The 15,825-nt window shown below is 48.6% G+C and overlaps 6 protein-coding genes across 6 annotated transcripts; 4 read left to right on the forward strand and 2 right to left on the reverse strand.

The window, feature by feature from the left end:
* Nucleotides 1–2,020: 2,020 nt before the first annotated feature.
* N7484_009259 (class I SAM-dependent methyltransferase) lies at nt 2,021–3,199 on the forward strand (the record flags this gene model as incomplete). The annotated part of the gene is made up of 1 exon (XM_057119646.1): nt 2,021–3,199. One exon carries the CDS (start codon nt 2,021–2,023, stop codon nt 3,197–3,199), a length of 1,179 nt encoding a protein of 392 aa, XP_056969201.1.
* Nucleotides 3,200–4,601: 1,402 nt separating this feature from the next.
* erg8 (phosphomevalonate kinase) lies at nt 4,602–6,151 on the forward strand (the record flags this gene model as incomplete). The annotated part of the gene is made up of 2 exons (XM_057119647.1): nt 4,602–4,972; nt 5,047–6,151. 2 exons carry the CDS (start codon nt 4,602–4,604, stop codon nt 6,149–6,151), a joined length of 1,476 nt encoding a protein of 491 aa, XP_056969202.1.
* Nucleotides 6,152–7,104: 953 nt separating this feature from the next.
* Nucleotides 7,105–8,001, forward strand: N7484_009261 (uncharacterized protein; the record flags this gene model as incomplete). Its single annotated transcript, XM_057119648.1, has 3 exons — nt 7,105–7,636; nt 7,706–7,789; nt 7,844–8,001. 3 exons carry the CDS (start codon nt 7,105–7,107, stop codon nt 7,999–8,001), a joined length of 774 nt encoding a protein of 257 aa, XP_056969203.1.
* A 3,343-nt stretch (nt 8,002–11,344) lies between these two features.
* On the reverse strand, nt 11,345–12,109 carry N7484_009262 (proteasome maturation protein; the record flags this gene model as incomplete). The annotated part of the gene is made up of 3 exons (XM_057119649.1): nt 11,345–11,415; nt 11,489–11,924; nt 12,107–12,109. 3 exons carry the CDS (start codon nt 12,107–12,109, stop codon nt 11,345–11,347), a joined length of 510 nt encoding a protein of 169 aa, XP_056969204.1.
* Nucleotides 12,110–12,223: 114 nt separating this feature from the next.
* Nucleotides 12,224–13,083, forward strand: N7484_009263 (mitochondrial 37S ribosomal uS12m domain-containing protein; the record flags this gene model as incomplete). The annotated part of the gene is made up of 2 exons (XM_057119650.1): nt 12,224–12,830; nt 12,917–13,083. 2 exons carry the CDS (start codon nt 12,224–12,226, stop codon nt 13,081–13,083), a joined length of 774 nt encoding a protein of 257 aa, XP_056969205.1.
* An 890-nt stretch (nt 13,084–13,973) lies between these two features.
* On the reverse strand, nt 13,974–15,284 carry N7484_009264 (glycosyltransferase family 15 protein; the record flags this gene model as incomplete). Its single annotated transcript, XM_057119651.1, has 3 exons — nt 13,974–14,327; nt 14,388–15,140; nt 15,237–15,284. The coding sequence occupies 3 exons, from the start codon at nt 15,282–15,284 to the stop codon at nt 13,974–13,976; spliced, it is 1,155 nt and encodes a 384-aa protein (XP_056969206.1).
* Between the last annotated feature and the right edge of the window lie 541 nt (nt 15,285–15,825).

A 15,825-nucleotide genomic window follows, 5' to 3' on the forward strand; every position in this document is an offset into this window, starting at 1 on the left:
TGCACAAAGCGACCCGCCGTCACACGCAGAGACCCCATCACCTCCACATATGACACTTCATGTATGCTGCGGGGTGGCCGAGGAGCCTTGGAAGAGGGGAAACGGTGAAAGCTTCAAAGAGCCTGCACCTGCACTAGGTCTCCAGTTGGTCCTTGCTAGGATTAAATACACTCGCGATTCGCTATAACATATGACGCCAAGAACTTGTCGATACAAAAGCACTTCGCTTACCTTCCAAATAATATATCTAAGAGTGGCATGACTCACATATATACTTCGCACCACGTACCTTACGATGATTGCAATTAGCGTGCCGCCCAGCCATAAGCAACCTTCCATACTCGCGCAATACCGGATAGAGAAGGGCGAACCTCTGACAGGATCCGTCCCTTATTTGCTGATCTTAAACGAGGAAAAATCTCAACTTAGTCGATCCGCCTCCACCACACCGTAACCCGTGCCAAGACGGTTGCATCATCGGCCGCACAACGTGGACCACGTTGTAGATCCCTAACAAGTCATGTAGAAATTACCGGTTTTCACTCTGCAGGTCCCTGGTGAAAGGAAAAGAAAAAGTCACACAAAGTGTTACAGAAAATCTTTCATAATCAGCGCCACATCGAACCCGGGGAGCCGACGAAATTGGCTTGGACGGCTAAATGGCCCATTTATGGGCGGAGACATCAACAAGCAAATGCCAAGCAAATAAAAAACTATAGCACGGCATGTTCCGCCGAGCAAGATTAATAATTGTTCGTAAGTTAACCCAAATCGTCGTAGGAGAATGTTACCCGATTAAGAAGAAGCTGTCAGCCTATCGCAGGTCTAATATGGAACGAAGTGGATATGATTGTAGGGCGACCACTGCTTGGATCCCGGAATTACGGTTGTACTGTATTACAGTATAAGGGTCCGAGTTTCCCGAAACAGTGGAGACTTGGAACTGTTGTGGGTCCCTCATTATTCACCTCTATCATGACAGTGTCTATAGTAGGTCCACTTCCTTCCAGAGCCATGGCCCTATGGTCCCATTTGGGGTTGGAATTAAATTTTATACAGTATTGTATTTCATTAGAGAAAAAATCACAAAAGACCGCCATAGTATCCGGAAAGCTTGGAAAGCCGAACTTCCAGGCGGCTTACAGACACGTCCATGCGCTGTTTCCGACTTGCCGTGTGACATAAGCTGGTGTTTCTTGATGAGGTATAGGAAACGCCACAAGGATTAGAACTAACCATGTACCTGACACTGTTAGGAAACAGACAGGGATGTACAAGAAGCTTTATCAAGCGCTTTGAGAGCTATGTGGAACCCTAGGCCCAGTAATTTATACACCTGCAAGCCCAATCTAAATGACTGTACCTATCTGATCAGGTATCACAGTATGTAGGATGATGTTTCGAGGTACATGTATCATAAATGCCACGTCCTATGCGGCAGAATACCCGTACAGACCAATAATCCCAGCCGCCGACAGATCAGAAAGGTATTCATCGTCAAAAGAAGTCTTCAATGTGGGTCTGGATCGTCGTTCCCATGACGATTCTCATTTCGCAGGGACCTTTCCCGCGTCATCCGTGCCTGACTTGTAGTACTCATACATAGTTTCTATCGCCATGAGCAGAACAAAGTATCCGTAGTTTAACCGTAAAACCATTCCAAAGGTCTTCATGATCTGGTAATCCGGAACCAGAAAATTAAAGGTGCCGGAGACGGCTCCCGTTAAGTCGGCTCAAAGCCGGTACATCCGGATAGGAGCTCCTAGGTCTGGTGACAATCCACTATAGTGGCTCTCTCTGGGCTGGGCGAATGAATTTTTCTTTGGTCTGATCGTGGAGAGCGAAGATCTCGGAGTTAGCTGCTTATAAATGGCGTCGGGCCCCCGTCTGCGCGGGCTGGGAATTGCGCAAAATACGTTCAATCCGTTTTTTTTTCACGGATTCTTCTCTTTTTTACTCCCCATTCTCGCTTGCATATTCTTAATACAGCTTGCACAAAGCTTCCCATATCATTTACACAATGGTGTCGCAGACGCTTATACAAACGCCGACTCATCCTGGCCGGACTGGGCGCGGCTCTGAGAGTGATAGTTCGCTCGATGAGATCGCAGAGACGAAGCAGAAGTTATTTGTCACTGCGCTGGGCAAGCATGGCAAGGATCAGGACAATTCAGCCTCTCCGAAGCGGTGGAAGAGCTTTTGGACTTCATTCCGATACTTGTCCAACTTGACCCCGAAGCAGGTGGATGACTTTATGGCGTCATACGTCATTTACAACCTTGATTGGTCTGACGAGAAGCAAATGATCGAGGCTCTGGGCCCTAATTACCAAGAGAAAGTTGGCGATTGCTTGAAATCATACTACGGCGTGCTCAATCACCTTTGCGCCCTGGGCGATGTGGAAAAGATGTACATTCCGCCATGGATGAGCAAGAAGGCCACCATCCTGGAGAACCAGATTCTCTACGAACGATCAATCGCCCAGAACATCGGTCTCTCAGCTGGAGATAAGGTGTTAGATCTTGGTTGCGGCCGCGGTCGCGTCGCAGCGCATATGGCCCAACACACCGGCGCAAACGTTACCGGCCTCAACATCGACCCGAACCAAATCGCGCAAGCGAAAAGCTTCAACGAAGAGCGCGGTCTACACAACAACTTCGTCGTTCAGGATTTTAACAGCCTTCCATTGCCCTTCGCGAACGAAAGCTTCGACGCCTTCTACCAGATCCAAGCACTAAGTCTATGCAAGGACCTACCTGCGCTCTTCACCGAGATCTTCCGCGTCATCAAGCCTGGTGCTAAAATTTCGCTGCTGGACTGGATCAGTCTCCCTGCCTACGAGCCCACGAACCCCGAACATGCGGAGCTCATGCGCCGCGTCAAGCCGTTGATCGGAGCTGTCGGCACCCCTACCAAAGAGAGCTTGGAGGCGGCGCTTACCCAGTCCGGATTTGAGATCGTGCTGTCCGAGAACGCTAGTATCGATGGCTTGCAAGCTCCGCTGATCGATACGGTGGATATTTACTTCCGTACCCTGCGCCAGGTTATCCTGGCTTTGGTTAAGGTGCACGTGCTGCCGCGTCACTTCAAGACGCTTATCAACCGGTTGTGTTTGGATGGACAGGCTTTTGTCAAGATGGATAACATGCGTCTTGCCACGACGAGCTATAGCATCATTGCGCGGAAGCCCAAGGCATGATGGGGGAGAAACAAGGCATAGGGGGTTTGCGACAGGTTGTGCGACCATAAGTTAGTCGCCACTGGTCTACGTTCGATGCACACTCCACCGCCACTTCCCTTGCTCGTCTCGCTCGCCGCGCCGCTCCGCTCCGTTAATTCGTCATGGTCGACTGCATTACTTTGGAAATACCCTGTACAGAAAAAGATTAGAGGCTTTGGGAGTTAGGTGCTTTCGTTTCAAATGTTTGGTGCGCGTTAATGCTTTTTGAGTCTTTGGAGTTTGGAAAGAACAATGTCATCGCGCTTGCATATAATCCATAGCATCATGGTAATTTAGTTGATAATTCATTTGATCTTAATTGAAATTTGACTTTCGTACTCGTTTCGTACTCGTTCCAAGGTTCGTTTTGAGAACTTCAGTCCAGATGGTCTATGAAACCGGTAAACCACGGCCCCGGGCACTCCGCACGATCTATAGGGTAGAGATGAAAGAGGGAAGAGGGAAAGGGAATCTATTGAAGATTGGTAATTGACTTCATGATCCGAGAGCTCTAGGCTATTCATAAGCTTATATTCGAGCGCCAGTTGAATACTCGATTATCATTGGTCGTTGTCTAGCATGAAGGAATAATGAAATCATGACTATTTGGCTCCATGAGTGCGATTCTTATCATTTTGTCCGCCCTAATGATGGGATTAGGCGAGAGCCTAATTAATAGTAATGCTTATGATCCTTCATCTCTTGGTCTTATCTCAGTCTTACTTCATCTCAGCTATGATTTAACTAAGTGCTCGTAGTTTTTAGTGGATCTCAAGCCACATTGGATTACCGAGTCAGCAGTGGCTTTCTTTTGCTTATGTAGATTAGGCATTTTTTCTCTAATTCATTGTGCTTTTACTTTATAATCAATCAAGACAAATAATTACCCGTAGCCCGCAGCCACGTTTTGTTTTTAATTGCGATAGGACTATTCATACTAGCGCATATACCTGTGGAGTACAATATACACCCAGATGTCATGACTCATGAACATACTGAATGTGTATAGCAGACTGATCAGTAGAGTAGCTAGTGAAAGCAATTGAGTTGACAAGATAAATGCTATGAAGTCCATGACAACCCCCCCATTTACATATCTTGGCTTTAGGGCATGTGCAACATCAGGAACGCTAACCCGCATTAGGAGATATCGATACATCCTTGCATTGATAATTCCCCCCACCCAAGATGCCCGCTCTCCTCGCCAATCACCCTTCTCTGCCCAGCTGCGCTGCAGGAAAATCTACGAGAAACGGGTCGACTCCACAAAGTACATAGCCGAATCCCTTTTTCCTGATAAATACAGTCCCGAATCACCACGATTCGCGGGGCAAACCTCTCCCGAACAATACCCCCGCCTTCTTCCAAATCGACAATATCCATGGCACCCCAACCACCTTCCGTAACGGCCTTGTCAGCGCCCGGTAAGGTCCTCCTAACCGGTGGCTACCTGGTTCTTGATCGCAGTTACACCGGCACCGTCTTCGCACTCGATGCGCGCATTCACGTTGTTGTTCAGCAACTGAGACGGGGTCACCGCCGTGGGGCCTCTGGCTCCGGACCGGATCACAAGGCCGCTTCTACGAGCAGTGAGGGAGATTCTGTCCGACTGGAGGGGTCTGGTGTTGACGAGACTGAGGCTGAGGATACCATCGTGGTGCGCTCGCCGCAATTCGTCGATGCGATCTGGGAATATGGCATCCAGCGATGCGACAATGGTGGTGGAGTTAAGGTGATCCAGAGGAATGATGGGTGAGAATATCCCACACTTGAAATGATTTCTCTCATTTGAGTAACTAAGTATGGCTAACCTGAACAAATACTAGGCCACGCAACCCTTTCGTTGAAACCTCCCTAAGCTATGCATTGACCTACATTGGCTACGTCGCCGACTCCAAGGACTTCGGCTCGCTGTCAGTGACTATCCTGGCCGATAACGACTACTACTCGGAAACTGCCACCTCCAAGGGCCCTGCATCTCAAGGTCGGGGGCGCTTTGTTAATTTCGGTGTTCCCCTCCTCGAAGCCCACAAGACAGGACTGGGTTCCTCAGCTGCCCTGGTGACCGCCCTTGTTTCTTCACTAGTTATTCACCGAACCATGCAGGCAGATGATCTCGGCGCAGGTCGGGATAAGCTCCACAATTTAGCTCAAGCTGCCCACTGCGCAGCCCAGGGCAAGGTTGGTTCCGGCTTCGACGTGGCCGCTGCCGTGTACGGATCTTGTTTGTACAAGCGTTTCTCGCCGGCAATTCTCGAGTCGGTGGGTGATGTGGGATCTCCTGGATTTGACGAGCGACTGTTCGCTGTTGTGGAGGACGCTGACCCCGAGCACCCATGGGACACTGAGTGCGTGGATTTCGGTATGCAGCTTCCACGCGGGATGCAGATGGTGCTGTGCGATGTTGAATGTGGCTCGCAGACGCCGTCGATGGTTAAGAAGGTGTTGGCATGGAGGAATGAAAATCGCAAGGAGGCCGATATCCTGTGGGCCAGTCTTCAGAATAACAATGAGCGTCTCCGCCAGGAACTCAAGCGCCTCGCGCAACACCCGGATGCCAACACAGATGGCGAGTTTTCCGATATCCAGAATTATATCCAGCGTACACGACACCATATTCGCACGATGACCCGCCGGACGGGTGTGCCCATTGAGCCAAGTGTGCAGACCGAGCTGTTGGACAGACTTACTGAGATCGATGGAGTCATTGGTGGTGTGGTGCCGGGTGCAGGAGGATACGATGCCATTGTGTTATTAATCCGGGATGATCCTGCAGTGATTACACGATTGAACGAACAGTTCGAGAACTACGAGAGTGCGGTGGAGGACGATTTTGGTGGGAAGATTGGCAATGTACGACTGCTGGGCGTCAGGCATGGGTCCGAAGGGGTGAAGAATGAAGTGCTGGAGCAGTATGCGGGCTGGGTCTAGGATATCCAGTTTCGCATCTCAGAGCTCGACCAGGAAGCCTAGCTCTGATACTATGCCTCCAGTATCCAATATCCCAAGCATTTACTCAAGTCTCCAAACGCCTGAAACGCAGGTGACGAAGCCGACTCGGATGGTCGCCTACCTACTTCCCCGTATCTATGCAAATATATGATGTATCTACTACACGCGTCCCTGCATACACACGAGTCCTGATCCCGTATGTGGGCCATGTGCGACCGTGTTTTGTTTGGTGTTTTGGTTTGGCCCAGAGGAGTTGAAATGTCTCCGTAAAGAGGGCGATTGGCCACCTTCCATGGTTTCTGCATCCGGTGACATAGACCATTTGCCAAAGATGCGGCAAATGGAGAGTGTAACTCAAAGGCAATTCTTTCGGAATTTTGCATCTGTAGATCACAAATAAATGGTCACTTCAATTGTCCAATCTACTCGTTCCTCCAATACTGTAAGTTAGCTATACCTTGTCGATCGTGACTAAGAGGCTTTCCCCGGATCTTCGTTATCAGCCTTAGTCTTGGCGTATCATAAATCCAGATACAAGTTAAATAAGTCACTATATATAGAATCTTATGAGATCAACTTTCATTGACGTTGAAGGTCTCAGAGGTTGAAGTACCTAGTGCGGTCTTGTCTTGCGCCGATCCCCTTTTCCTTCGCCCCCCCAGACCCTGACCATTTCCAACTTGTCAAATCCCACTGATTTATATCTCCTTTCGAAAAGTGGTTTGGAAACTAGCGAAAACACTATTGTGCCGCCACGCTTAGTCTGGAACTTCCGACTCCTCACATCTGGAACCCGATCGACCATTCTCCTCCAACCTTGCAACTCTCTCCCTCTCTACATTCCCCAAACCCCCGTCCACACCCCCGACAGTTGCTTCCCTTCCACTAGCAAGGGAAAGTCAATTGTCATTTATTCCCGGGGCCACTAAATCATGTCTTCCAACGACCACCCGGAATCCGGGATGCCCAAAGAACACGAGTCGGGGGCTGTCACTTCTCCGCAGGAGTCCCAACCGCAAATTGAATCAAAATCCTCCCCTGTCCCCGAAAACACCGTCGCTGAGCACGATTCCTCTGCTATCCCATCAGACCACGCTCAGTCAGCTGCGCCCGTGAGCCACCCCGCAACTACTGGTGGCGAAAGCGCCCCGGAGGCGACTACAGCGAACGAGCCCGAGTCCGCGACCGCGATCGCGCAGCCTGCCACTGGCGTGCCGTCGACGGAAAGCGAGGAGCTGAAGCCTGGAGCTGAGCTCTCGTCTGAGCAGGCAGATGCTGAGGGGAAGGAGGTCGATGCTGGGCCTTCGCTGGACATCACGCTCCTTTTGACAACTGGGTCACGACACCCGTTCACGATCGACGGGCCATATCTGCGGAAGAGATCTGTTAATGTTGAGAACTACGATCCGTTTGCGATGAGCGTTTACACTCTGAAAGAATTGATCTGGCGAGAGTGGCGAGCTGGTGAGTCGAGCTTCTAAGGACAATGGATTTTGCCAGGGGTATCCTGAATTGAAACTAACGTAATTGCAGACTGGGAAACCCGTCCATCGTCCCCGAGCTCTATCCGTTTGATTTCCTTTGGAAAATTGTTGGATGACAAGTCGCCTCTCTCTGGTACGTATCGCCCCGCCTAGCCAGCACTACAATCGTGATACTTACGGCATGCAGAATCAAAATTCAACCACGACGCCCCTACTGTCGTACATATGACAGTCAAGCCGCAGGAGGTAGTCGACGAGGAAGACGCCAAGGGAGCGAAAGCACAATACAGCCGGGAACGCGACAACAACGAGCGCAGCCCTGGCTGTCGCTGTGTGATTCTTTAGGCCCGCCATCAACATCTCCACCTATGCCCAGCCTTGCCATATGGCAATGCCCTCGACCAGCCTGCAGAATATCTCCACGGCTATCTTACTGTTGAATGTGCGCCCTGGAAGCGGCGTTTGGACATTTTGCTTTCCCTCCCCTGTTTGAGATCTATATACCCATCCGATCCTTTTGTGTTCTTTCCTCCTCCGCTCCCTTGTCTCTGTTCATGTATCGTTTATCTTGGAACTTGTGTATCTACGAATGCGCTCTTGCCTTGGGTTTTATGGCTTTCGTTGTAAATGCTGTTTTGCATCCTAATGGAGCTCCCCGGTATACAGTTGAATACCAGGACTTTGATCTCTTAATCTTCGGGACTAGGTCTATGGGGTCTAGATTTTCCAATCCGGGTGGGTCTCGCTATCGTGACATACAGATTATATATCACATGCATGCGACATGCGCACGCGATCTCAGAATATAATGTGACCTCGGGTCCAGTGCTTGTGTTTCTGGTAACCAAAGTGAATTCAGCTGCATTGCCCTGGTGACAACAGCATGCACACCAACCCACTAGGGCTGATTGGGGGAAAAGATATGGCGAAGCAAATGCCGCAAAACAATATTTCTTTCCTCCTGTTCGTCATGTCTATTCGGAAAGAATTTCTTCGTGAGCCGAGTATATTCACTCAGCTCCGCAAGATTATTGAATCGATGAACAGGTTTATCTCCCGGCCCATTCCGGGCCCAGTCAATCAAATCGACAATATTAACATAGACGCCTCGGATAGCCTAGATAGAATGCGAAAGAAGTAAGTCACTGATCAGTTTGATCACTTTAGAAAGAGACTCGGCAAAAAAAAAAAAAGCATATACCTCTCTGGCAGCATTGCAGCTTCCAGGTAGCCTTTCAATCCCAACAGCCCGACAAAGTGAATGCCAGGAAGCAAGGTCACCTTCCAACCCAAACCAGAGTCGAACTTCACCCTCCAGTGCATCCTGGTACTTCCTTCGTGCCGTTTGAGCCTCGGGATCGTTGCTATCCCAGCCGTAGAAGCCCACGAGCTTTGCGTATGAGACAGACGGTGGAAGTTTAGGGTCGTATCTGAAAGAGGGATATTCTGCAAAAAAGATGTCTAGTGGTGTTGGTTTGGCACGATGGGCCTTGGAATTTTGCATGTGCGCTTCTAGCGCAGCCTGGTTTATGAATGATCGATTGCATGGATCACATTCATATTTTTTGATATGTGCCGATGAGCACTGGAGATGGCTGTCTAGTGCAGTCTGGCTGACGAAAACTCGATCACATGGATTGCATTCAAATACTGAAGTATGAGCTGACGAAGACTCGAGATTGTGTACGAGGGCGCTTTGGTCGTTGATGGAACGGGTACAGGGCTCACATTCGAATATGGGAGTCGTGCTTTGTAGATTTTGGAGATGTTCTTCCAATGCTTTCCTGCCAAGGTAAATTATACTGTAGAATTTGTGTGCGAGTGATGTGGCATTGAGAGGTGAGTATTGGAGATGCTCGTTGAGGAAATTCTGGGAAACGAAAGTCGTATTGCAGATATCACATTTGAACCTGGACGACGGGTCGTTGCTCGGTGCACTGTGAGTAGATGAAGTTCGGAGGTATTCCTCGAGGGCATTGGTGTTAGGAAGCCGATCTGAACATCCGTCACCGGGGACTATAATAGCATGAACTGGTGAGTCCCTTTTGTGTTGATTAAGTGAGGTCTCGGACTTGAATGACCGATTGCATGTGGAACAGAGTACCATGATGGCTAGAGGAGTAACGGGATTACTGAAGGTGTGAAATATTAAGGAGGAGGGTGTTGATATTGCTCGGTGGATGAGGTTGCCATTGCATTTACCGGCTTATAATGATAAGGTGCTGCATTGATGAGTTGTACATACTGCGGGGTGAGATGTGCTACTTTGCTGCAAAGGTAACAAATAAGATCCCACTTCGTGGATACCTATATTCGGGTGTGTTCCAAGTACTCCAACCTATTCTGAGATCAATCTTGAAGAGAGCAGTAATGATACTCTCTAACGCGATATACCGAGGAAAGCCTCAACAAGAAAGCATACTGACCGGAGCTTTAGTTGGGATGAAGAAATTGATTCGAAAGAGTGAATAGAAAGATCAGAATCCTTCGTGAAAGAGCATCATGCATATGAATAACTTAATCTCCCTTGCGTGTTACAACAATACGAACTAGATTGGTCGTTGAAGTGGTTCAAACCCGACAGCCCGATGATTAGCACGACAGGAATAAAAATCATATCAGAGTCGTACAATCTTTGCTCTTTATTGGAATATCAGGTAGTGTTAGGTTTCGATATCGTGTTCTGAGTTGGTGAGACCTTCAAATGCCGATCAAGGGCTTTTTGATTATCAAGCTCGCAACCGCAAGGATCACAATTGTATGCTGGGGCATCGGCCCTGTAAATGTTTGAATATTTTTTTAAAGCTCATTGAGAGCGTCTTGAGACAGAAAGGATCTTCTCTTGTACCACTGCTTCCCCTTGTGCCTCTATGCTCTGGGACTGCATTCTCACTTCATCCAAAGGCTCCATTGCCTCAAAACTTCGTGCTAAACTAGATACATTAGTGGTTGTAGAATGTGACTGTTCAACAAATCCTGTGTATTGAACTCTTTCTTGCATATTGAACACATGAAAGGAGCCCTGAGCTTGTGCGCCAGAGAGGTTTGGACATGATAGATGAGGGTATTGACATCACTGAGCCATATCAACACTTGCCGTAAAGAAAACCGCCGACATCACCGGGTAGTTTTGCGAGATTTTGCTTTGGCGAGTCTTCGGATTTGGCTGGCAAACCTTCCGAATCGATCATATAAAGGTTGCGTTGGATGCATGACGATTGCTGAGGCCTATAATAGGAAGGTGATCAAGTTCACCAGTGAAATGAGTGCAATCTGATCATTTTCCGAGATCCAATCAATGAGTCGCTCATGCACTTGAGTCAGTGACACCTGCTAGTTGCTGCGAAAGTAGTAAACAAAAGATCTTGTCTCTGTGGATAAGGCAGCTGCCTAAAGTGGTCTCAAGCACCTTTGGTACAAGCAGGTAATACATATACTTGTAGAATCCACAAAATCATATCAGACGGAAGCGTGATCCACATAGGTCAACTTTGAAAATGAAGATAGATTGATTGAGCTACATCGTAGTATCGCTACTGCGACAGAAGTGATGTACCTATGGTATAATCTATTTTTCTGTTGTGGGCATGAATCGGGCATGGGGAGATGGAACAGATTGCAAGACTAATTGAACAAGTCCATCAAGAATAGATAAAGAAGCCATAACATCACATAATCAACGTAAGATTTAGTGGAATTCCATCTTCAACCGCTTCTCCATCTCATCGTGGAAGGAAGGTGGCTCCCGGAACTCGTCGCCTGGAAACATCCATAGTTAGCAAAGGAACAGAAGACCGCAAAGCCAGTAACATAAGCTGGTGAAAGGACATACCATGGAAGATATCCTCCCATTGAACCTCCGTATCCCGGCCTCCAATTGACAGGATATCCTCGTGGACATTGCCACCCTTCATACCACCCAGCACAGCAGGCCTGAAGGAACCATCACGGACGATCTTAAGCTCCATACCGCGGCGGACGGGCTCGGCGATACCGTATGCCCGGCGCAGGGACTCCATCTTCATTGCATCCTGGGTTGCGCGCCAGGCCATAAGGCGGGCTTCAAGCGGGTGTGTGGAAGAGGGGATCTCGCTGGCGGTAGGGTTGTTGGTGGAAGAGGCGTGGGCAGTGGCGGGGAGAGTGATCTTGTTACGGAGAGTATCGGGGAGACCGGGCGCTGAGGGGGCACCCTTTGAAGGACGAGTGTGGCGGGTTGTGGTGTTGGAGACGCTGTTGGAGTAACCGGACGGGGGTGCAACTCGGAGAGACTGGAGATTCTGGTTAGCTCATTTGTCCTAAATTTGACAAAGGAAGTGTATTGTATTATGCTTAGCTGCTTGACTGCAGCACTAGCACGGAAGAGGGGATTGATGATATAGCATGGATATACTAGCGTTGCCCGGAGATGGGCTCGACTAGATAATGTCGAAGCTGTAGCTCGATAACGCACCATTATGACGGATATTAAGCTGATTCCTTCAAAAGTTATACCGTATCTGGTAAAATGAAGAATGCCGAGTTTCGGATAGAGCGTTGGAAATAAGAAAGGAGATCAAGAATTAAGAGGATGACAGCACTTGCGGAGGACGTCAGGCAGAGAAGCAGCGCGTCCAGCTCCTCCGGTCCCGCACAAAACCAAAAGCGCAACTATCTTCAAGATCACGTGCGACAATCCCAATTGAACATTTCCAAGAACTCCAACGACGGCATCATCACGAAACCCAAACACCCCACAATGCCTCAATTAATCTCGCCTCTGGCCCTTCGGGCCCTGCGGACTCTTGTCCAGCGTCCAGCAATTTCCTTAACACCTCTCCGCAACCTCACTACCTCCACCAGCGCCTTCCGCCCACAGCCCGCGCTCACCTCGCGCTTCGGTTTCCAGCCCGTGTTCCGCACGCAAACGGCTCTAACTCTGTCGACCACTGCCCGCCGGCAATTCTCCAGCTCCCCCATTATTCGTGCGACATACAACCAGGTCCGTCGTGGCTGCCGACAGGGCCAGCGTGCGCGCCGGGGACGTTCACCCGCATTGAAGGAGCACCCAGCGCTGAAGGGCGTGTGTCTTAAGACTGGTGTTACCAAGCCTAAGAAGCCCAACTCTGGAGAGCGGAAGATTGCTCGTGTGCGTTTGAGCACTGGCAAGGTTATTACCGCTATTATTCCTGGAGAAGGTATGTATCCAAGAATGCTTGACAACTCGAATTATAGATTGCAATTGCAATTGTTGCGAATTCGTGACTAATAATCTTGGGTATAGGACACAATATCCAGCAGCACAGTGTTGTTCAGGTCCGTGGTGGCAGAGCTCAGGATTGTCCTGGTGTGAAGTACCACTTGGTTCGTGGTGCTATGGATCTGAGTGGTGTTGGAAGTCGCAACTCCAGTCGCTCAAAGTACGGAACAAAGAAGCCTAAGAGCAACTAGATGGGCTGATATATCGTGGGGTTTGGTTTGATTTGTGATGCTAGAGCAGCAGGTCAGGAATCATGTTGCTCTATCTTCTTTTCCCGGTGCGCTATAAGCTGGGCTATTTGATGCCCAGAGCTTTGCAGCATCATTGTTTTCACTTTCTTTTGCCTTGTATTATTTGTGCAGCATAGGCGATGTGTTATTTATTGAATCGCATGTATCATTATAAGAAACAGTTATTTGGTTTATCATACTCTGGGAACTGCTAAAGACGTCTTCATCCATTACTCTAATCGTATTGCCTAGCTTTAAGTGGTCTTTTGAATTGTAATCGTGATACGATTGAAGTATATGGCGTCTCCGTTACTTGACTAAACTGGACCGAGTTTTGATGTTTTTGTTTTCTTTTATTGCATTTTCATCCCTCAGGAACGTATAAAAGTGGTTAAGTTACATTCATCCTCTCAGGCTCAATGTAATGGTATAGTGAAAACGTTGCTCATCCTGGGGAATCTGGTACTCCGCCCATGCATCCAAACTTCAGGGAACTGATAAAAAAACGCTGTCGGGAATCCAAATAGTAAAACATGGCACACATGAAAGTGAAATGGAGAATGGGTAGCCGCCTGTGATCGAGACGGAGAAGAAAATGAAGAAAGTAAAGCCAAAAAGAGATGTGAAGAATAGAATGTCGGGTCTTCCAGGTCAAGTCAAGGATAGAGCCGTTACTTACCACTCACGGAGTGGTGGTTGATTGTGTATGGGCGACGATTGACAATATCAACCACAAATTTTGCGGTGAACTTGATCTGAACAAATAAGAAAACCCGTAAATCGCGGTAAAGGATGAGGAAAACAAGGCCAACTGCAAACAGGAAGAGTGCCCAATGGCCGAGGACATTGAGTCACTGCTGCGAGTCCCAGCCATCTGGTTTCTGCAACTTGTTCACGTCAAACCATCGTTTTGTGCATGAGTAGCCTGCCCAGTCGAAGTTCTCAGAGGGCTTGCAGTGGCAGCGAAGATCCAGCCTCGTCTTCTCACTGCTTGGGCAATGGGTAAATGGAACGTGATAGTAGGCAATTTCATTCCAGAAATGAATTTCTTCCGACTTGAGCATAATCGAGGCAGCAATCGAGTGGACTGGTGCATCACCCCATCGTTCGTAGAAGAATCCACCATCTTTGTCCAGGGTGGTGAAGTAGTCAATGTATTGGTCGGACCGCAGCCATTCCAGGCTGCCAATTTCAAAGTTGGACCACTAAATTCAGGTTAGAATTGAACACGCAAAATGAAATATCAAGAATGATGGAAGACGTACGAAGTGACACTTGTTATAGCTCTCACCACCATCCTCACTGATAAAGTCCATGGCGTTGCCTTCAGCGATATGCTCCGGGTGACTCTTCATGAAGCCCTTGACACTATCCCACAGGGTGGGGATGGTCTCGATGTACTCATACAGACTGATCACGAAGCTGTACTTCTTGTTGTTCTCCTTCATGAATCGGAATGGGTCCCCGGGAACATCGCAGAAGAGCTCAATGCTAGGCTCCACGCGCCAGTAGTACTCATAGTTCATCATCAACTCATGACGGAAGAAGAATCCAGACTCGTAGCGGCACATGTGGCGATAACTCTCGGAGTCACCGTAGATAATCTTCTTGCGACCCATCTCCAGGCGCGCAGCACGCGCTTTGTCCTCGTCAATCCATTCCGGGTATGACCAGTGCTCCTTAGGAATGACGCCGTAGTGGGTAGTGCCAGACACCAGTGCGGTCGTGAGCTTCTTGAATTCGTCGTCAAACTCGTTATCATTCAGAAATACCCAGTCATAATGGAAGTTGCGGTTGAAACGGTCCTCAACGGTGCGGATGGACTTGGCAATTTCCCAAATGTCGGAGTTACGGGCGAGAGTAACAAAAGTGGCGTTCACTCTTTCATTGGATGTGGAAACGGCCGTTTGTGTTTTTCCCTCCTTGACCTCTTCATATGTAGGAGGGGGTGGGGCAAAGGAGGAGCTAGTTGGAATCTGGAGAGATGATCGGGAGACGAGGTAGAAGAATGTCAATCCCTAAACAGTTATTAGTCTGGTGTCGGATGCGATCCTCCAATGCTGCATTCAAGTTTCGCATGTGGAGAAATAACATGATCTGAAGAGAGAACATACCACCAAGGCAAACACCAGGTATCGCGTATACCTCGCGGAGACAGACATGGTGGCGGAAAGTTAGGCGCTGCTGAAGCAGGCAGAAACGAGTGGAGATCAGAGATTCAGGCCAGCGGAATCGGGGAAGGCCCGTCAAATAAAGACCATGTGCAGGACAGGATGAATAAAGAGGTAGAGAACGGAGTGGAAAAAAAGAAAACCAGGATAAGGGGTGGAGGAAGTTGATAGGGTCTGGATTCGGGGAGGCCGCGCAATGGTGATTGTTATGGCGAACAACCGCTTTCAGCCGCTTTGGGGTTTCACCTGGAATGAACGTCTCAGGGGACAAATGAATCGTGGGTTAAGCCAGCCTCGTTGTAACCTGGAAATAACAGCTAATCCACTTATTTCTAAGCCATGTCGATCTATAGGCAATGACCACGGTGAATGGACAGCGGAACCCAATTAAACGGGGTGGGTTTCATCTCTAGAAGCCACCTATTACATTAATTCTAGTAGGGGAGATTGGGCATATCGACGATAGAAAATGATCAAGAAGAATTAGAATCATGAGGAATATTTCAATTGAATTTGAGCCTCATGACTATCC

This window comes from Penicillium longicatenatum, assembly GCF_028827895.1.
Source record: "Penicillium longicatenatum strain IBT 33135 chromosome Unknown contig_6_segment0_segment0, whole genome shotgun sequence".
Classification (NCBI taxonomy): Eukaryota; Fungi; Ascomycota; class Eurotiomycetes; order Eurotiales; family Aspergillaceae; genus Penicillium; species Penicillium longicatenatum.